At 41.7% G+C, this 22,744-nt stretch overlaps 1 protein-coding gene and 1 long non-coding RNA gene across 15 annotated transcripts in view; one reads left to right on the forward strand and one right to left on the reverse strand.

Moving 5' to 3' along the window:
- LOC309348015 (catenin delta-2) overlaps nucleotides 1–8,761 on the forward strand; it is a 226,711-nt gene extending 217,950 nt beyond the window's left edge. For all 6 annotated transcript variants that reach the window (XM_081873002.1, XM_081873005.1, XM_081873004.1 and 3 more), the window contains 2 exons: nucleotides 2,780–2,853; nucleotides 7,451–8,761. In XM_081873002.1, coding sequence (XP_081729128.1) covers nucleotides 2,780–2,853; nucleotides 7,451–7,711 — 335 coding nt within the window. In that variant the 3' untranslated portion in view covers nucleotides 7,712–8,761. The remainder of the gene's footprint in view (nucleotides 1–2,779; nucleotides 2,854–7,450) is intronic.
- Nucleotides 1–22,744, reverse strand: part of LOC309348111 — an 85,713-nt gene that overhangs the window by 52,149 nt on the left and 10,820 nt on the right. For 5 of the 9 annotated variants that reach the window (XR_014159161.1, XR_014159162.1, XR_014159163.1 and 2 more), the window contains exons 2-5: nucleotides 14,129–14,332; nucleotides 5,474–5,530; nucleotides 3,195–3,228; nucleotides 925–972 (exon numbers count right to left, since the gene is read on the reverse strand). This is a non-coding gene — a long non-coding RNA (uncharacterized lncRNA). Of the gene's footprint in view, nucleotides 1–671; nucleotides 973–3,194; nucleotides 3,229–5,473; nucleotides 5,531–14,128; nucleotides 14,333–22,629; nucleotides 22,667–22,744 lie in introns of those variants that run through there. The other 4 variants (XR_014159166.1, XR_014159167.1, XR_014159169.1 and 1 more) reach the window with 3 other exon arrangements.

Here is a 22,744-nt window from a genome sequence, read left to right on the forward strand (position 1 = left end):
AGATTCTGATCCATCAAGAATTCGTGACCAGCTAAAAGGCAGCTTCCACATTCCGACAAGGTATTGTGCTTTTAGTGTTGGATTGCAGTGTTTGAGACCAGGGTCGTCAATTCACACATTTACTAATGACCAATTATAGTATCTGTATAATGCAACTTTTGCATGTTCACACTTTACATTAAAATGTTCCCCCCAAAAACTTAACCTGTGAAGCAGGCCTAATGTCGGACTTAGCTGACAATTGTGATTTGTCTCTAAAGTTGATGACTTGATTTTGGAGGACATGCTTGCATGTCAGGATCTAATTTGGTAACACAGAAGGCCATACAAACATATTAATAGTTTATAGGCGCTGCAGCACATTCAAGCTTATTTGAAACTCCCTACCTACAGATTATCAAGCAGGCGCCTTCACTCTATTCTTTTTGCTGCCTGCTAGAAATGCCATTGTGAATTTTAATCTTAACTTTTTCTCTGTTTGAAAGTATTAATGGCATCAATAAAAATTTACATCTTGTAAACTGCTTTAAGGGCTTTTTTTTTTTACACTCAAACAGTGTATAAATTTCATGCAATTAAAAAAATATTAAGCAAGCTCTAGTAAAGGCAAAAAAAGTTTATTGCACTTTATCTACTCTGGCTTTTTTTCATCTTGGCTACTTACACCAGTGCTTTTTCACACATATTTGACCACCAATCCCTCCCCCCCCCCCATTTTGCCCGCAATTTTCTCCATGCCTCCTCTACACTCGTTTTAATTGGGCACAAATATACACAAGCAGTATCCTCATTGCTGCCCTGTCATATTCAACACATCATGAGCGATAAGCTTAGACAACAAAGCCAAAAATAATTGATCTACAAGAGTTTGCATTATCTGATTGACAACAGAGATCACAAGTCTTATTTGCTTTTTCAGGTTACCTCATCTGAGCCTGGGGCACGTTGTTACCACATCAAATGAAGCCTTGTCTGAAGAGAAAGGGAAGAATAAATGAAAGAAAAACATATTCTCTTTGTGTACGAAATGTATACATCACCTTGAAAAAGAACCTCAACAGGCATGAAAACAAAACAGGCTCAGCCAATCTTAACAACAGTTCAATAAAACATACTACAAAATTGCAGCTTTGTGGGCCTTTTTTTTTTTTTAACTCCCCCTGGCCAGATATTGTACACAGGTCTTCTTTCAGATTGCGTTGCATGTACAGATATATGTTTTCCAATAGCATAAAGATATTAAACACATGTGCACGTATCTTGCCTCTGAATAAGTGCTTAAGTGCTAGCAGGGAAGGGAGATGATGGAGGACAGCAGGCTCAATTGGAATGAGCCTATTACTCCCAGATCTGACACTTGAAGGAATCTGGACTAAAGAGTGGGACAAAAACCCTGAGTTTTCCATTTCATCCCCACTAGTAACAAGATTTGGTTCCAATACTGTATCTATTATGTGTTCAGATATACAGCCTCTCCCATGTCACCAGACCTATTATTATTATTATTATTATTATTATTATTATTATTATTATTCAGCTTCACTTGGCAATCTCTATTATCAATCCTTCCTTACAAAAATCAAAACTACAACACCCATGTCCGTATTTTTTTTTTATAAAAAAAAGCTTTTTGATTGAGCTGCTTGATGCCACCTCACTGCAGATTTCTAAGCATCCACATAAAGTGGCCTCGCAAAGGAGGAAGAAGAATGAACCCAGCATGACTTCCAGATAAAGAGCTCAGAAAGCTAACAAGCAGCTAATGTCACACTTGTCTGACTTTGCCACAAGGAACAACCAGGACCCATTCAGCAAAGGGGTAGTCTGGCCACATTGGTAACCTCAAGCTTGGACTACTGTAATGTGCTGCCCTTGACATTGGTCTGGAAACCGCAGCTGCTGCAAAATGCAACGGCTGTGCTACTCACTGGGGTGCTTTACTACATGCATGCTGCAGCAACACTTTTAAATTACACTGCTTGCCAGCTACTGAACCATGTTCAAGGTTTTGGTTTTGACTTACAAAGCCCTGAAGCACTTGGAACGAGGCTGCCTACAAGAGTGCATTATTTCCCACTGCCCTCTGATGATCATTGTGTTCCTCTGATAAGGCTTTCCTAAACAATCGCAACCTTGGTGTTTATAAGTGATTCACATGCTATTTTAAAAGCCAAGTTCTATATGGCCACAAGTGGTTTGTTTACATGCAAAATGGCGAATTTGCAGCTTAGACTATGATATGCTTTGATGTTCCTGACTCTTGGGTTTCAATCCTACTGGAGATAATGAGCCATTAGGGGGTAATGAATGCCACATGCTATAATTATCTGTTCTGTGAACAAATATAGATGGCCTGTAGCTCTTGACAGTCAAATTCACTGAGTGACTCCATGCTCTGGTGTATTAATGGAAGAAAAATCCCTTCTGTCATAGCGTATTGATTATTTTATACATCTCTGTCATTTCCCCTTTTAGTGCCCTTTTCCTAAACTAATAAGCCCCAAGATGCTTAGCCTTTCTTCACAGGAAAATGCTCCTAAACCTTCATCATCTTAATTCACCTTTTCTGTGACTGCTCCAGTCCTGCAATAACCTAAACTGAAATGGGGCCATCACCAGAACTGTGTGCAGCGTTTTCAATGTGCCTGCATAACTGATTGCTAAGAAATGCATTATGATGCTTGCCTGTATAAACCATGAATTACCCTTTTCACTTGCTACTAGCTGGCTTTCTGTTTGGTAACACAATTCCCTTTTCTCCCCCTCTTCTCATCTTCAGCTCAGAACACTGGAATCTCTACTTTGTACAGAAATTCTTATGGTGCACCTGCTGAAGATATTAAACACAACCAGGTATGTGGCCAGAGCAATTCATTGGTTTTTTGAGCCATAACAGAATCTAACACATAAAGAAAATATGAATTGCGGGGAAGGCATTTTTGTGAAACTGTTGCCAAACTCTTGGGTTTACTTATTTTTCAAATTAAATTTATTTATTTTTCAAATTAAAGTGATGGCCTAAACGCTCATGATTTTCACACAGTGTAATTCGAAAATATAGAATCAAAGCCATTTGAAAATAATATAGAATCAATGCAATAAACTTAGTATTATACTAGTTCCAGCACAGGAATGAGGGCATAATAATGATGTAGTCTTTAACTATAAGGAAAGCAAAGTTCAGTTATTCTTACCTTTCCCTGTATCACCACCACTCCAGCAGTGTTCCTGCAAGAAGGAAATATATACCGTATTTTTCGTCCTATAGGGCGCACCGGCCCATAGGACGCACATCAGGGTTTTTTTGGGGGGGGGAATGAATAAAAAAAAAATATTCCCCCCCCCAGCCGCGGCTGCCGCCCCAAGCCTTGCACACGCCTGCCCGAAGCATGGCGCACCCTCCAGAGGGCTCCGCGTGCTTCGGGCAACAGGCTGCCGCCCCAAGCCTCGCGCGCCCGGCGGGAGCTCCTGCCGGGTGCGCAAGGCTTGCAGGAACTCGCAAGGAGGGCTCCCTGTGCTTCGGGCAACAGGCTGCCGCCCCAAGCCTTGCACGCTCGGCGGGAGCTTCTGCCGGGTGCACAAGGCTTGCGGACACTCGCCGGGGCTGCAGGCTGCTCTCCGCAAGCCTTGTGAGCCCGCAGGAACTCCCGCCGGGCTTGCAAGGCTTGTGGATAGCTTCCTGAAGCCTGGAGAGCGAGAGGGGTTGGTGCGCACCGATGCCTCTCGCTCTCCAGGCTTCAGCAAAAGCCTGCATTCGCCCCATAGGACGCACACACATCTCCCCTTCATTTTTGGAGGGGAAAAAGTGCGTCCTATGGGGCGAAAAATATGGTAATCACTTTTTCCGATCAAAGTTTGTATAAAACTATCTGATAGCAATTGTTAATGCTTTTCCGGGAGGGGTATTAACAATATGCATGCAAGGATTCTATAGGATTCATAATATATGAAGAACAGTTCTCTGCTTCACATTTCTTAACTATTCCCATCTAATAATAATAATAAATTTTATTTATACCCCGCCCTCCCCGGCCAGAGCCAGGCTCAGGGCGGCTAACACCAGTAAAATTACAATAAAAACATAATGGGGGGGGGCAATTTAAAATACAGGTTAAAATGCAATTTAAGATGCAGCCTCATTTTAAAAGTAGCCCATAGATCAAAACCATAAGGGGAGGGGAAAACACAAGGGTCAGACTGAGTCCAAACCAAAGGCCAGGCAGAACAGCTCTGTCTTGCAGGCCCTGTGGAAAGATGTCCCACAGGGCCCTAGTCTCTTGTGACAGAGCGTTCCACCAAGTCGGGGCCAGTACTGAAAGGCCCTGGCCCTAGTTGAGACCAATCTAGCCCTGGGAAATGCCAACATTTACTGGTCAAATATGGAAATGAGAGTAGAACTCGGCAGTTGCTGAAGACCATGTTCTTTTTGAGCAGCATCAGTAAATGTCACAAGTATCTGTGTTATGATGCTTGTTTTGGAAATTTACCAATCTGCCATCATAAACAAGAAGTAAATGTCATCTTAAGGCTAAGGAAAAAGGATTACATCTGGCCAATATAATTTAGTCTTGAGATGTATTAGTAAATGTCAGGATGCCCTGCCAAAACTTGAAGAATTTCTGGTTAATGGTGTCCTGACATTTTCTGTAACAAAAATATAGGAAAAGAAGATGGCTCCTCTTCTGTTTCATTGGGCCTTGCTAATGGGAGGAGCTGTGGTCTGGATGACACATGACAATTAGCCATGATTTGTTTGAAAACTAGCTGGGGTGTTTTTTGTTGTTGTTGTTTTTGCCAACAAACCACAGTGTGAGCCCCATAGCTTACAGATCATGGTTTGTTTTACCATGGTTTGGCCTTATGTTTGAATTCAACAACTTTGCTTAACCATGGTTTGCTGGGCCACCTCACCCCAGACATTTGGCAGAGACACAAGAAGAGCAACTGGAAAACAAACCACTAGTTGCAGGAGCAAGCTATGAGTTGTTTGTGAGGTAACTCATGCCTTGCTGAGCAAACCTTGACTTGAAGGTAGTAGATTATACCGGAGATAATCCAAACATGTAAGGTCTGAACAGGAGCAAAAGACTATGGTTTAAAGGGCCAAAGGGAGGGTGTGATCAGGGTTGAGGGTCGGGTTCCAGAGAAGACAGTAGGACAAAGAAGTGTCTACTTGGCTACTTGAGCAAGAAGCTGCTCAGACTGAGGGAGCAAGGCTTGTGCAACAATTATATAGAGAGAGCCCTTGGTCTGGCTAGACTGAAGTGTAATCTCTGGCCATTATATGGGTGAAACCACAGTTCAACAGAGGTCAGGACAATGATTCCTCCTGCCTGAGCTTCTGCACTGGACTCGCAGCGTCTTACACAGCAGTGCAGACAGAGTGCACATTTTCAATCCAGTTTGTTTTTCTGGCATTCTGTGTGGAATGAACTATATTTTACCCCAGTCAAACACCAAAAAGTATCCTTACCTCTGGACTGCACTCTGTTAAACATCTTAGACCAAAAGAGCTTCTCAAAATTGAAGCCTGGGGAAAAATAATAGTTATTATTATTAGATATTTATTTGTATGCCACTTTTTGTTCTTAAAGTCCCCAAACCTAAGGGCAACGAATTAAATTACAAGTGCACAAAAATACATCAAAACAAGATAATACCATCAATCATGCCATCAGTATAGATCAGCAGGATCATGAGATCAGGGGATACATCTGTTGTCATTAAAACCAGAGCAAAAAAGAAGTGTCTTTTGTGTCTGCTGAAAAGAAGGGATCATGTTTGTGTGTCAGTGTGCCTGCTTCTAGAGTTCTTTAGTAAGTACTCAGGACTCACAAGTTCAATACATTGGTACCTCGGGTTACGAACAGTCCTGCTTATGAACACTTCGGGTTATGAACTCCACAAACCCAGAAGTAGGTGTCCCGGGTTGCGAACTTTGCCCCAGGATACGAACGCAATTTGCTTCCGGGGCCGCGGGAGGCCTATGTAGGGAATGCATGCCTAAAAACGCTTCGGGTTAAGAACGGACTTCCAGAACGAATTAAGTTTGTAACTCGAGGTACCACTGTAATTTCAATTAGCTTGCTGCCTGAATATGTGAGGCAGGAAGCACAATGTAGGAAGTTTGCTCCTTGTCATTTTGCTGAGCTTCTGGTGTTCTTCCAATTTAATACTTTGAAAATTATCTATTGGTAGTTTATTTCTCATGCTGCTTTAACTGGAGCTTGGAAGAAACAGCAGAAAAGCGCCCGGGAAAGGGAATCAGCTTTACGCTATGTACAGCGGTGCCTCGCAAGACGAAATTAAGTCGTTCCGCAAGTTTTTTCGTCTTGCGAGTTTTTCGTCTTGCGAAGCACGGTTTCCCATAGGAATGCATTAAAAATCAATTAATGCGTTCCTATGGAAACCGCCTTCAGACCAGGTCCAGGGACAGTCTGTCCCCCGACCTCTTCTGAAGGCTGGGAGGGGGGGACAAGGGCTTTTCTTCCCACCCCCAGCATTTTAAAAAACCCCGGGACAGCATTTTAAAATGCTGGCGGGCGGCAGCGAAGGCTTTGCTCCCCCCTGCCTGCCTTCCCGGGAGAGCGGAGAAACGCAGCGTGTTTCTCCGCTGTCCGAGACGGCTTTTGAAGGCAGGCGGAGGGGAGCAAAGACTTTCGCCCCCCGCCCGCCTTCAGAAGAGGTCCTGGACCTCTTCTGAAGGCCGGCGGGGGGGGGGGCAAAAGTCTTTGCTCCCCCCGCCTGCCTTCAAAAGCCGTCCAGGATAGCGGGAAGCGCTTCCCTGCTATCCCGGACTGCTTTTAAAATGCTGGCGGTGGGGAGCAAAGCCTTTCGGCCCCCGCCGGCCTTCCTGGACCTCTTCTGAAGGCCGGAGGGGGGGAAAGGCTTTGCTCCCCACTGCCAGCATTTAAAAGAGGTCCCCGGAGATTTCCCTATGGGCTTTCTTCTTGCGAAGCAAGCCCATAGGGAAATTCGTCTTGCGAAGCGATGCAAAAACCGAAAAACCCTTTCGTCTTGCGGGTTTTTCGTCTTGCGAGGCATTCGTCTTGCGGGGCACCACTGTACCATGAGACATTTCCGAAGTCTTTTTCTTCCATTCTTTCTCTGGTTTGCAAATGTTCCCACCGTCCCAAAAAGCTTGGCGACCCTTGCAGCAGACCCTTTGCTCTTTAACCGTCTCTTTAAGCAAAAACGTCTGTTAGGAGCAGTAATCAATGCAAGTGCAAAGCAGTCCATTTAGGAAGATCAAGCAAAACAGTGCAATTAATTTGGGGGTTGGGGCTAAGAGATTATGAATGCAGCTGCTGAAATGCTGGAAGCATTCATACTGCCAGCCCTAATAAGCATCGTTAAAGTGGAAACATCTCATCTTCCTCCCTAAATGATAGCTTGATTCCCATCGCAGCACTAATACCTAACAAGCTGAGGCTTATTGTTCTGTTGATAGGTCTCAACACAGCCAGTTCCACAGGAGCCCACTAGAAAAGATTATGAACCATATCAGCCATTTCAGAATTCAACAAGAAACTATGACGAGTCCTTCTTTGAGGACCAAGTACATCACCGTCCTCCTGCAAGCGAGTACAATATGCATCTGGGACTTAAGTCCACCGGGAACTACGTCGACTTCTACTCGGCTGCTCGGCCCTACAGTGAACTCAATTACGAAACAAGCCACTATCCTGCATCTCCGGATTCCTGGGTTTGAGATTTGGGCAAGGAAAAAACAAAAACAAAACGGCTCCGGGAACTGTGCATGTGCATGCATACCACAAGACATTCTTTTCCTGCAAATTTAGTTTGTTAAAAGCCTGTTCCATAGGAAGGCCCTGATTACCAAGTGTGGAAAACTTTTTAAGATGCTTTTAGATGGCTAAAAGATTTGGACATTAAGCACGGGCGTGTCATTAGAAAGGGGGGAAATGTATATGTATTTCTGTATCTATATAATCCCGTCTCTCTATATATATAGATATAGAAATATATTGTGGGGAGGGGGGCAACTTTGCAGTTGGCCCTTGTATGTAGAGTGTAAAACAAATAGTGCTGTATATTGAATGTGGCTGAAGGAAAGAGGGGAAGGTGCAACAGCCGACGTAGGACCAGAGTTAAGCACAAGAAAACGAATAGTTTACAAAACCTTAAGGGGGACAGCTTCTCACACTTTGTTTCCTCTCCTCATCCATTGTGAATCTAGGCTTCAAGTTGCATTTGGGGTTCCTCTGTACAGCAAGATGTTTCTTGCCTTTTGTTAATGCATTGTTGCAAAGTATTTGATGTACATTACAGATTTAAAAGAGAGAGAGCGAGAGAGAGAAGTGCATTGTGTATATTACACCAATGCCACAGTGTTTCTTCATCTATGGTTCTAAATATTGCTTCAATTTCAAAACTTTGAAATATGTATGAATTTCCAGGGGAGGGAGAGGGGTTGTTTTTTTCTTTCTTCCTTTCTTTCTTCCTTTTCTTTTCCCCAGTGCGTTTTAACAAAACAAAACAAAAAAAACCAACGGAATATTTAGCAGTATTGTTCGTTCTGATATGTGAATTTGTTTGTGGCAACTAAAAAAAAAAAAAAAAAGGCATTCAGCAGTTTCTGACAATTAACATTCATCATTCCACACTCCTTGTCAACGAAGTGCTTTTTCACTGCCTAAAATTTTAGATGTAGATATTTGAAATAGATTTTTTCATTTATACCAGTTTTCTTTATGATGATACAGTGTTAAAAAGAAAATAAATTACAATTGATCTGTCATCCATATTTGCTAAGAATGTCTATTTCCAAGAATCCTCCATCTAAATACACATTCTTGCTTGTGTGTGTATGTCTGTGCGCGTATGTATGTCCCCCCCACAATGTGTGCATAATATTCTGTGTGTATGTTTGTGAAGCATAAAGCGTGTTCTGTTGCAATGTTTCCAGACATGAGAGAATTCTCCTCTACCTACGAAACTGGGGGGGGGGGGAGCTCTCCACAAGATACGAGACCATTTTGCACTCTCGTACACAAATACATAGACTTTCAGGCTTGCTAAGTGCAGAAGTAATCTTCGGACCAACAAGGGGTGGGGTTAGCACAGAAGCAGTTCCCAACATCTCATGCAACAGTATGAGTTGGAGAGTATCCTAGGGGTCTAACATTTTCATCTCTGGTGCAGCTAAAGCAGCAGAGTGCAGCAGAAAGGGATTCCTTCCCCATTTATCCAGATAAATTGTGTGCTGTTTCCCTTTAGCAGTGCTGCTGAGGACTTGTAAGGGACTGGGGGATTGTAAAAGAGGAGAGGAAATCCTGATCCTCCTTTGCTTTGGGTTAGGTGTGAAGGACAGCCAATATCCTTAGGTCCCGATAGCCAGAGGTGAGGAATTTCTGAGCAATGTCTGGCATCACTGCCCCTACAAGCTGAGATTCCTTCCTCTCCTCCCTCCCTCCCTTCCCACCACATGTGGTCTGTCCTTTTTTGAAGAAGAAAAAGAAAACAAAGAGTTTTGAGACTGTGCTACTGTGGACTGATAATCTGGCCACACTGTTCCATCTGCTATTGCCTCTGTTATTTTTTTTTATTTATATATGTATATATTAAATTTTTCTCTACAGTGGAAACTCCAGTATGTATCGCCCCTTCCTTGCAGTGAGAGCTGACTGACCATCATTGGGGATTCACGTGGTTATCTAGCCCCAAGTACGCTGCTTACTTTTCCCCCAAGGAAAGAAGGGAAAGCTCAGCCATTCATCCACAAACTCCAGTGTGAGAAAATGACTGAGCAGTTCTTTGTCAAGCATTTGAATCAACAGAGCAGATTCCGCTCCTGTGAGGCATCAAGATTAATGTAACTGCCCTAAATGTGAGTTAACACTCTTGGGCCATCTGCTAGGTGAGGTTCCGTGTTCATTCCCCACCCCAGAAGAAGTCAGAATGCAACAACCAATATGACAGAATGCATGGCTGAAAAGGAAATAAAGGTATAACATTTCAGAGAGCAAACAGTAAATTGATATCTAAACAGTATCCTATCCACCATCACAACCCATGGAAAATATAGACCACTTCCGTACATTGTTTAATCTGGTGTAATATAATTAATGAAAAATAACATGTTTGAAATAGTGCAGCAGAGGAAGAGGGGGGGCTGGGTCTCCATCATTTGACAATTGTTGGTAAGTATAAAAATATTGCAGTTCTACATTGTATGGTAAGGTAAAGGTAAAGGGACCCCTGACAATTAAGTCCAGTCGCAAACGACTCTGGGGTTGCGACACTCATCTCGCTTTACTGGCCAAGGGAGCTGGCATTTGTCTGCTTCCGCAGACAGTTTTTCCAGGTCATGTGGCCAGCATGACTAAGCCACTTCTGGCAAAACCATAGCAGCGCACAAGAAACGCTGTTTACCTTCCCGCTGGAGTGGTACCTATTTATCTACTTGCACGTTGGCGTGCTTTCGAACTGCTAGGTTGACAGGAGCAGGGACTGAGCAACAGGAGCTCACCCCATCGCGGGGATTTGAACCGCCGACCTTCTGATTGACATCCCCAAGAGGCTCAGTGGTATAGATCACAGCCCCACCCACATCCCCTTACATTGTATGGCACTCATTATTATTTACATAGTGATGCAATGTACAGCCTTTTTTGGAATTATACCGCAACTACTGCAATTTAACATTTAATACCAGCAGTGTACTGGCTGCAATGCTGAACGCAGAAGGAAAATGGCCTTTGGCCAGAGTACTGGAATACAGTTATCCTTGTTGAGTCAAATTGCTTGAAGCAGATTTAAAAACACAAAAATAGTTGGAAGAATCTGATGTTGAAGTGAACACACTACATTACTATTTGCTACAACGTACAATAACATGAAGCTACATGGCCAATATAAAATTAATCAGGATTATTTTGAGTTTCTAATAAGTGATGGTCATGTAATACTAATAAGTGATGGTCATGTAATAGGACTTTCAGGAGGGGGTCCTCCTGAGTTTGTTACCCGTTGAGGTGTCAGGTTTAAGAAGCATGTGACTGGTTGGGTATTCTTAATCAATGATAATCGTTTCATCTTTGCCTGATATTTTATCACCAGAGATAAGAAAATATTTCAGAATGGCTACCTGTATTAGAGCAGAAATAAACAGATGCAGAGCTATATATTGTAATGTAGATATGGTTTGTCAGTGATCCTAGCACTGTAGTTAACTTTTCCAGGCACGCCTTTCCAATGTACAATAAGCAACCCTCTCTCCTTTTGTAGTAAACTTTGGGGGGGGGGTGAGATGTGGAAATCTAGTTGGAGGAAGGGATCAATGGACATATGTATATGAAATATATATATATCTCACACACCATGATTTTAGATACAAGTTGTTCCTATTTTCTTTATTATTAACTGGATGGAAATTAAACATGCACTTAAGCATGTAAGTTATCAAAAATTATCCAGTTTTAGAAAGCAAACGGAATGTTACTTCGCATCCGGCATAGCATTGTCTTTGGTAACATTTCATACAGCGATCTGAGCATCACATTTTGACTTGAGTCTATTGTACATAGGAAAGAAATTTGCTTTGGATGGTGAGTGTGTGTTGATGTCCAGACGTGAAACAGTAATGCTAAGGGCCTGAGATGGCCATGCGTGCAACAAGATGGGATTCCCACTTGTTCCAGAATCAACAGCCACCTCTGTCTTGCTGCTTCCCATGCCAAAGCCCTTCAGGAGTAATGTACCACAATGAGCTGTTGCTTTGTGCATAGCGCAAGCAAGCTGTTATGCTTGGCATCCAATTCAAACTAACGCTTATTAAGTAAAGTGGTTTACAATGAAAAGCTAAGTAATATAAACAAAAGACTTTTAAAAAAAACACTGTCGAGAACAGCAGCAGTTATATATTTCAGCTGCTGTTCCTCTTTCTGTTGGCAAGAGAACAGAATTTCTGGGCTCTGGGTGTAAAGGGACCTCTGATGTTTCTCTAGCCAATAAGAGGACCTTCTCCAATCTCACATGGAGGACCTGAATGCAGGTTGCTGGTCCATGAGATAAAATTTAGGACCTTTTTGCTCTAGACTTCCACATTCACCTTTAACATTTGATTGGGACAAGCTTGCATTTGAACAAATGGGCATGCTGCCATCATGTCTCGTTCCATCATTACTAATAATGCATAGCATAAATACAAGCTTGACAGAGCGTGGCAAATGTAGCCTAAAGAGAAGTCACTTTCAAACTGTCCCAGTTTATGTATCCTGAAGGTTCTGGGAAGCCGGGTGTGGACTTTTAGTTGACAACATTGGCAAATGGTTTGGAAGATGGCATACCTGCCTATTGCCCACATTCCTATGTCATATAACACCATCAGAGGAGTGTTGAGCACGTTCTCACTGTCTGCATGAGCCCAAGAGCTGAGCTAGCACTCCACAAAAAAGGAGTGCAGGACATGCTCCAGAATCCTGCAATATGCAGTGGTTCTGTTGTGCAACAGATGTTCAAGCATTCCTTGCAGTCAAAACAATAAAGGCAGAATAGAGAGTAATGTAGGGCGGGGGGGAACCTCTGCCCTAAATAAAATACTGGGGGGTGGGGGTGGGTAATAAGATTTTTTTATAACTAAAATGCTAAAATAATGAGAGATGGGAGAACAGCTGTTTGGTGCAGGAAGGGCAGAAAGCCGAAGAGTTCAGATGTAGCTGTTGGACAAAATGTGCAAGTCTGAAAAAGGCTGGACATTTAAACAAGTTATTGAGGGAAAGGGGTAGATTTTCCCCTCCCTCCATAGGAAAAGGACAATTTACGCAAGGTAGATTAGATAATCCCTAAACTTTTTATTGGTTTCCCTGATTTTTATTTTTATTTTTTGCCAAAGGCCAAAAGCTGCATTATCATTGGCTTCAGATTTCCCTCCACCTTGCCCATTTTTTGTCCTGCAGTAGCAAATACTTAAGAGTAAAATTTGAATATTGAAACTCCAGTGACATACCAAATCACTTTCCAGCTAGGCATACGTAAATCCTTCACACCTCCCCAGTATTTAGGGGGCTTTGCAGATGGGTAGGTGGGTCAGTCGGTTGGTTGGTCTGTTGGTTTTTCAAATGTTACCACAAACTCTTGGCTGTGTTCCCCCCCCCCAGCAATGTAATAACCCACATAGAAAGAGGGATTCCAAAAATGTATAAAATGTATTTGTTGTACTGTAAAAATGTTTGATTTAAACACAGACTTCATTTTAGACTCCTAATCAACTGTGTAGATCTCTATATAAAAAGCTCATTGTTTTATTAAGATGCTGTTTATGGTCTGAAAGGAATGGTTGAGCTATTATAATACTAACAAAACTGCACTACCATGAGCAATATTAAGCTTAAAAAGTGGACATTTCAAGAGTAAAATATTATTTAAACTATATTAATATTGAAAGTACATTTTGGCAATGTATAAACGCCCAAAAGTTAAAATAAATGTTGTCAAGTTAAATGGCAAAATACTACTACTACTACTACTACTACTACTAGTAATGAGAATCAACAGACTATACTTTTTCATTGTACATGTTGGTAGCATGTACAAAAGCTAACTTGAACTGAGATTTTCTATCAATAAATACTACTGTATTGTGGAGAGTTGCTGTTCATAGTGCAGTATGTGAAAAGCCAAAAGCAAGAAGGAATATATGCAGTGTTGAATATATACAGAAGACATGCCTCCTCGGTTCTCCATACATTTGGGACACATGCACACACAAAATGCTGGTGTAGCACAGTGGCGAAATGTATGATCCAGGAAACCCCCGAACTTCCTAGGTCCCCTAGAAGTAGCCAGCTTACTGCATTCTGTATGTTTCTGAACTCCCATCAGCTACAGACAACAATCTAAATTCATCTGGAGGGGGTAAATTGACTACCCCTGTCTTAGGCAATCAACTCTTGGCCACTTATTCATGCAACCTCATTAAATAGTTCATTAACACCAATACTTCTCCCATCGTTCTAAAGAATGCTACAGAAATCTAGCATATCATTGGTCAAGATACTGCATATGTCAGAATGATACGAAGACTGTTCCATTTACTTTAGGGTTCTCTCTAGCAGCCATAATAGTGCAAACATGTTATCCCCACCCACCCTGATTTTTATCCTACCTCTTGCTCCTTTGGGGAAGCTGTTCTCCCCCAGCTAAGGTGTTTGCAGGCCAGCTCCTCTCCCAGTTTCACACAGCAGAACACAAGACGCCAGCCGCTTCTTCCCCAGCAGATGTTGAAAACGAAGCATGGACAGCAATGCTCCCTGAGCAAATTTTATCCCGAGAATTGGTGCTGTTCCTGGCCAGCTGCTTCCAGTCCAGCCTGTGGCAAGGAGAAAAGGAATGGAAAAATTAGGGGCAGGAGGTATTTTCACTCCACTTAGGTCTAAGGGAAGCACCTTTGACCTGGCCCACCACCCAACACAACTGTGAAGGTATGGCCTAACCCGACAGGAAATGTTCCTGCTGCAGAACATTTATCAACAGATACAATATGCTTTTAGGCATGTACTGTGACAATGAAGAGAAGTCCTGCAAAGCAAAAATCACCAGCCTTTCTCAAACTGCAGGAAGGAAAGTATGCAAGCAAATGTGGAGGGGCTAAATCTAACACAGGTCCTTTTGGGACTTTCTCAAACTTGCAAAAGTGCCATGGGTTCTAGTCACAAAATAGCTGTCATGGATTGTGTGACATAACACAAAATGGATATGGCTTAACACAAAATAACTGCTGTATCTAAACGAGCAGATAAACAGATAGAACAAAATGATGTGGGCATGACCCTGCCCCCATCAACCACCCCATCAATGGGAGGGAAAGGCATCAGCATCAGCTACCTCTGCATGCACAGAGAAAAGCTTTTTGCACCTCTGGGAACTAATAGCATCACAGAAGGCTTTAAGAGAATAGTTAGGATTCAGGGGCTGTGACAACCAGGAGCGATACTTAGTCAAAACCAGGGATGAAAGAAGCTGTCAATTTTGGTTCTCCCACTTTCTCATTTTTCCAATATTAAAATCAGTTCTGCAGCAATTTGTTTGAAAAAATCCTCATGAAAATTCACCAGCACTTTTGAATCACAGAACTATGCAATTAAAAGGCACAATGGGGGTCATCTGGTCCAAACCCCTGCAATGCAGGAATGTTTTACTCAATGTGGTGCTCAAACCCAGTTTAAGAGGCTCATGCTCTACTGACTGAGCTATCCATCATGGGCTTTAGTGCAAACTCCTCCAAATAAACACATTTTTGTATGCAGTTTGGACTAAAGTACACATTTTTGCAAGCCATTTCCCCCAATACAACACATTTTTGTATGATGGTTTTTTTTTTACTAATGTATTCATTTTTATGCGCACTTTCCCCAACTATATGCATTTTGATAAACATTGGTTGGTGAACTGCATCGCAAAATTCAGACAAGTGAAATTTTCAAAAGCTATCTCTGTTTTGGTTCTCATATTGTTTCAGAATGTGGAAGTTTGATAGAGTCACTTGCAAATGAGAACAGATTTTAATTATTTCCTAACCCTAGTGAAAACTAAAGAGACCTTGGTAAGGATCAAACAAAAAGGTAGGTTGCAGCATATGGATGACACAGGCACAGACAAGAATAAGCATGTATTTCTTGAATTTCAGTGGGTAAAGGCAAGCAATACTTGGTACCTTTACCTTTTGTGGGGTGGGGAACCTCACCTGCTGCTTTTTTGGGAAGCTATGGAATAAATTGTTTGGATATAAATGGGGTGAGTTAGGGGCTGTGGATTTCCTTCCTGTTTCCCCATAATGTGAGCAGTGGCTCAAAGGCAAATTGTGTGTCAATATGGCATCTATTAAATGGCAGGCCTACGTTTCCTCTCACCTGCTGCAGCCAAGGAAGAAAAAAAAAGGAAATGTTGGATGAGGAAGTTTAAGGATAGGAAAGCAAATTAAGTACTTCTCTGGTTCAGATTACAACCCAGACTGGAGAAGAAATCTGGGGTCTTAAATTCTTGCCAGAAACTGCAATCAAAGATTAAAAATTGCTGAGATGCACATTGTGAGGCAGAGAATGCTGAATGTCAGGGACACTGCTAATTCTGCGGCTCACTGGCAACCTTCATGAAAAATAAGAAACCACTCTCTTTTAGTTCAACAAAAGCTTCCCTGACTTCTCAGCTGGTGACTGTTCTTATTTACTAATGGAAATAGGCAAGTGGTTATTTACAAGGCTGAACTAATTGCTCAAATAATTCAGAAAATCTTAGCTTAAAAAGTCTCTCCAATAAGTGGGATGAAATTGATGCACATTCAGAGCTTTCTTAAGAGGCAAGCTAAGAACTGAATATGCAGGGTAATGCTGGCTAACCAGTGATCCATTAATTCTGCTAACACCATTTTCATGGGACCATAAGACGCTGATACAACGTTCATCACACTGCCTGCAATTTCACTGTAATGTTCCAATAACTGAGTTGTGTTTTGGCAATGTTTATTAGATTACATGAAAGTGAAGGTGCCCTTTGTAAAGAAACCAGGCTCCCAGCTATCTCTCAGTTAAGAAAACAGTCTGAAAACAAAACTGTGTGATCTTGATTTCTTTTCTTTTTTTTATGAATGCCTGTGGTTTATACAAGAAAACCCCAACTTTGTCTCTTAAATTTGCATATTAAAGAACTGCTTTCCTTATGTCGAAAAGAGCTGTGACTGCAGTAAAGGAACATTTGATATGATCATTTGATATAAGAAAATAAGGAAAACTAATGAACCCCAAGAGATACACTTTGCATAAGGAAAAAAGTGCCCTTTCTAAGGCAGGACATTCAGAAGAGAGATGCTCCTTATGTTCTTCTAAGAATAATCAGTCAAAATAAATAGTGGATTGCATCACATTTTGTCGTGGGGAAGGTTCCCTTTTATTTTTGTGTTGGGAAGGTACAAAATATTAAAAGAATTGATCACAGGCATGCAAAAAGTTACCTGTAGAAGCTGATGGGAGAAAAACCAAATTCTCGCCTTGTGTAAGCATTGTAACAATCTGCCCTGGTTGCTTCAGTTCAGACCTTGCCAAGTTAACCTGACTGTACAGGGAGAAAGAGATTTGGCTAACAAACACCAGGTGTGGCACACGAACAAATTATGAACGACTTACAGAATTTGGTACAGATCGGCATATATTTGTGTAAATACTGTTGGTAGCTGTGGCTAAAGGAAAGGAAAGCACCTCAATCCCGTTCCAGAAATTTCACCATGCATTGGCCAACCCATTCCCAAGAATCTCCGCTGTTGGAATGGGGCATCTGTGTCCCACCCAATATGTTGCTAGACTGCTTGGCTGCTTGGCCATTGCCTCGGCTGGCTGCAGCTGACGGAGTTTGAACAGCATCTGGAAGGCCCCCCAGCACCACAAAGATTGTGATGGTGGATCAGACAATGGGTCCAGTATTCCATCTCCAACAATGGCCAGCCAGATGCCTTAGGAAGACCAGAAGTGTGCCCTGACATAGAAGGTGGGGCTAGTGTGGAACCCCAGCAATCAGAGGCACACTACCCTTTAATCATAGAGAAGACTTTTAGCTTGTCATAATACCTAGTAAGTCCTTTGGTAGACCTGTCTTCCATTTGTGTAATAACTTCTTTCAAGTATCCAAACAAACAGTCACTGCCACATCTAGTAGCAATGAATTATGAAAGTTAAGTATGTTAGTAATATTTCCTTTTGTTTATTATGAAATGAGTGCTGGTCAGTTTCATTGGATGGCCCTAATTTCAGTCTATGCTCTCTCTCCATACCATTTATAATCTGATCAACCTTAGTCCTATTCCCTCCCCAGTTACCAGGTAGTCATTCTCCTTTTCTAAAATAAAAGATCACGAACACTTGACCTGCATATAAATGAAACATCATAGAAACACAGAAACTTAGAGTTGGGTCGTCTAGCAAAAAGCCCTGCAACTTCAATCCCTTAATTTTTTTACAGTGTAGTCTCATTCATGTTTACTCAGAGGTGTGTTCAGGTGTATCTCCCACTAGTAAGTGAATTTAGAATTGTAGCCTTCCTCTGGGAGTTAGTCTTGGAGAATTACTTCCGAGGAATCATGTGGAAGATTGCACTGTTAGTTGCCCCTTTCAGTACCTTCTCCAACTCTGTTATGACCTTGCTGAGCTGGGGTGATCAGAACCATGCACAACTTTCTAAATATGACTACATCTTAGATTAATATAATTTGTTGTTGGCATCCGTCTGTCTCAAGAGACAATGGAAGAGTGTGCCATCAGGGGTAAAATGAATCTGTTGGATAGTTACAGCACCTGCTGTGGCTGAGAGAGCAGTATCACTGTGATATATGCTTTTTTGTCAATCCCATTGTTTCTTAAATAGCACAATAATAAGCATTTTATGACTATTACCTGCTTAATTGCCAAGGTGGATTCAAAGTGGTTTACAGGTATAAAACCAGTTATAAAGAAATACAAATACACATACCTAAAATACACAATAAAAGAATTCCATCAAAACATTAAAATAAATATCTACAATTAAAATGTGTGCTAAAGCAAGTCCATTCAAACAGTATAAGACTTAAAAACAGTTTAGATATAATACTTAAATATGGATGTTTAGGTCACGAGATCTGATATTTCCAGAGTTTTAAGTAGGGATGAGTAAAAATTACACATTTTCCAAGTTTTCTCCCCCACAGGGGTCCACTCTTTCCCTTTCGAGGACACTTTTAAATAGTTCAATCAAATTTCATTCTTTTGAAGCACAAGTTTTGATTGAACACTTCTATGCTCAGCCTACTGAAATAATTATTCCGTGCCTTGTTAACACAATGTTCTCCTATTCCCTATGTGGTATCAGATATTGTGTGTGTGTGTGTGTGTGTGTGTGTGTGATCCCTTTTCTTACATGGTATCTAATTAGCCCTGTGAGCAAACCAGCAGTGAATCCAGATCATGTGTTATGCACACACCAAAAGTCTGATAACACAAAGAAGGATGGAAACTGCTGTCAAGAAAGTAGTTTTAAATCAACCACCATTTATTTTGAGAAACGATTACCAAACTCCTATGTTTCTTAGCCCCTAAATATGCAAATGTTGAGATGAAAAGTAAGAAAGGAAAGCCACCAAAACTCATACAGGCCTAATTTTATTTTAAAAGTATACCAACATTTTCCCACTTATAGCCAAAGCTTTTGTATATGTACTGCTAACCAAAATTCCTTTCAGAAGGAACAATAAAAAGGAAATGAGTCAATATGGATTCCTGCAGCAGTATACAACCCTACGATGTCCCTATTTTCATTAGAGAAATGTTGGGAGGTACGTCCATATTTCAAAGGCGTAACTGATGTCCGGGGGGAATTTCCGAAATGCGGCAAGTCAATTGTGTCCTGGCGACCCTATGATAGTACATAACCAAAGCCAAGTTACAGACCACTAAGAATCCATGGGGGAGACAGCATAGATTTCAGAGAATCGTAAGGAAGCACAAAGCTTACATGGCCAGCATGCATCACAGCCGTCTTGGAAAGGCCTTCAATAATAGCTTTCAGCAGTGGCCTTCTTAAATGTACAATCCCTTCCCACATTAACTCTGTGGTGTCAGTGCTGCCACAGCATGGCTATTTCCTATGCGGTAAATGGAAGATCAAACTGAAAAACACTTTACCCCATTACCCGGTTCAGGCCTTCAGACACAGCCTTCATAGTGCAGGAAGCAATCAGTTTTCTAGTGACTCCAAAAAGACATGAAGGGGCCCTTCGATGAAGCGGTGCTGAAATTAAACTGATAACGTCCCACTCAGGAAATGAAACAGGAAGCTATCAGGAGACAAGAGTAGCAATGCAGAGAGGCAAAATAATAATATATCAGTTTCAAGCATCATGTGGAATAATTGTCAGATGTGTAATGAATCATCAGGGCTTCAAAGCAACAGCTGCATGAGCTGGTACTGTGCTTACTCTTCTCATTACACAGCTGCGTAAGACCCAAGAGCCCTGAGGTCTCTTAAGGGCAGAGGCGCTGCCTTGCTGGGGAGGGATAGCAATTCTAGTCCCAGAGGGCACTGCCTGCAATTGCTGCTCCCCTATCAGTTCTTCACCCTCCACTGGCATCAGAAGCAGAGGAAGCAGTGAGAAGGAAGATATATTTGAGGCACAATAACCGAGGAGGGAAGGGACGCGGGTGGCGCTGTGGGTTAAACCACAGAGCCTAGGACTTGCCGATCAGAAGGTCGGCAGTTCGAACCCCCGCAACAGGGTGAGCTCCCGTTGCTCGGTCCCTGTTCCTGCCAACCTAGCAGTTCGAAAGCACATCAAAGTGCAAGTTGATAAATAGGTACCGCTCCGGCGGGAAGGTAAACGGTGTTTCCGTGCGCTGCTCTGGTTTGCCAGAAGCGGCTTAGTCAGGTTGGCCACATGACCCGGAAGCTGTACATCGGCTCCCTCGGCCAATAAAGCGAGATGAGTGCCGCAACTCCAGAGTCGGTCACGACTGGACCTAATGATCAGGGGTCCCTTTACCTTTAACCGAGGATAAAAGGTTAAAGCCACATTCAGAGGCAGGGACTTGTTAGTCCCAAATTCTGGTTCAGAATGGGACCTTGCACTTCCTTCAGTTTGGCTTGGAGCAGGATGGCCATATGAATTTAACAATTTTAACAAATTAATTAAAAAAAATATTTTTTTAAAAAAGAAGGAAAACTCTGATCCTGAACCTCCACCGCCTTGCAGGAAATCTTCAAGAGAAGAAAAGGCTAAAGCTAAGAAGTAAACCCTACAGGAATCTGGTATGGGGTCTTCTAAGAAGGTTGGATTTGACTCCTTCCAGCAACTCCTGCAGCCAAGCTGGTGCCAAACATATTGCTCTGCTTTCCTTTGGACTTCAGTGAGGCTGAGACGGGAGTCTTCATCTGGGCAGCTCAGGACCTCCATCCACACTGACCAGACTTGGACCTTGGGAAGGTCAATCTGGTGTTGCTAACACAGCTGTTTGACTTCACCCCTGGAGGAGCACCCCATTGTCTCTCAAGGCTGACGGATGCCAACTATTGCATTTCACCTGATCTTTAAAAATGAATCCTGATGTGGTTTTTTGAAAGGGCAAATTTAGAAGTTGGTGGGGGGAAGCAAGCAGCTTGAGAGATAGGCAGTATCTGATTTAGCATGTCTGAGAAATATTCCCTTCCTCCTCTGACATTTCTTTCTAAAGAGAATTTCTGATTACAGTAGTAATTTCTGTGGAACTAGAAGATGGTCTGGGATTTCCATAAACCAGTTGTTAATTTTAAGGGGAGATTATAGATGTTCACTTGAGAGTTAGAAACAAAACAAAACACTTTTTCTTGCAGGTTGAAAACATCAGTGCTCAAAGTGGTTGAAGTACTTCCAATTTTAGGACATGAACAGTATACAGCTGGTTATCATTAAGAACATTTCAAGTCAAATTGTAGTAGTAGTGTAGTATAATAGGCGACTCCAAAGCCAATAAATTAATAACCCATCCTCAAAAACATTGGCAATTTGTGGAAGCAGCAAGAACTCCCTACATTGGAAGACTGGAGAATAAAAATGGTAGAATTTGTGGAGTTGGCGAAGGAGAGGGGAGAATCAGGAATCGACCAGAAGAAAAATATCAAAAGGACTGGAGCAAATTTATTTATTTATTTATAATTTATTTATTATTTGAAAGAAAGCTATACTCATTTAAAAACCTTTGTAGCATTAACATGAAATGTTTTGTAATGTGAAATTATGATGCTGATTTATAAATAAGAATGTGATTTCTTAAGGTGATTATAGATAAAGAAGTGATTATGGGAATGCGAAAGATATGTTATAGGCTATAGAGATGTCAGAAAGAGAGGTAGAAGGAAGTCAAAGCTCACTTTAAGCAAATAAGATGTTGTGAATATGTGTATTGAATTAAAAATATGGAAAAAAATTCAATAAAAAAATATGTTTAAAAATAAATAAATAAAAATAAACACTGATTATACCAAAAGGCCTTTTAAAAAATTTTATTGTCATTTTTTAAAAAAACACCCCGCCCTCCTTATTCTCTGAGAAGATTTAAGGTGCCTAACAGATCGGTAATAAAAAGAGTGAAGCCTAGCACCATATCCAGAAAAAGAAGAAAACCACCACACAGTAATGCTACCATTGCCACATGAAACCACATCAATGGTAATAGTGCTGGACCCATAAGCATCACAGAGTAGTATCATCTGCCTAAATAACCAGTAAAACATATTTATTTGACCCTGGTCACAGCCACTGTAACGCCACATACCACATTGGCCACACCACACTGGCTCTCGACGGGCACAGAAGGAAAAAAAGGACTTTCTTTAAAAAAAGAAAGTGCACCATCAGTGATACTCCAAGAGTAATGGTCATTCTTTTAACTGTCTAGTCTCTCTCTCATGCACCACAGCACTTGCTCTGTAACCAGCACCAACCACCGAAGCGATTTTCAAGTCACGTGAATATATAATGGTGGAAGTTACCACATGACAGTGTGGCTACATATTTCTCTGTGATTTGAGGAACATAGATCCCTTCAAGAATCAAGTCTCAAAATTACCACAACAGTGGGTTGCTTGGTTGTTGTTGTTTTTCCAAGTACATACACGCATATTGCCCAACCTGTTCTGGAATCATCTGGATTCGTTCACTCTCCTCCACCCCAAATATTTATTTCACTTTAGCTCACAGGCTCTCAAATGGCTTCCTGATTGAAGCCCT

Source organism: Podarcis erhardii (genome assembly GCF_964252035.2).
Source record: "Podarcis erhardii genome assembly, chromosome: 8".
In the NCBI taxonomy this organism is placed as follows: Eukaryota; Metazoa; Chordata; class Lepidosauria; order Squamata; family Lacertidae; genus Podarcis; species Podarcis erhardii.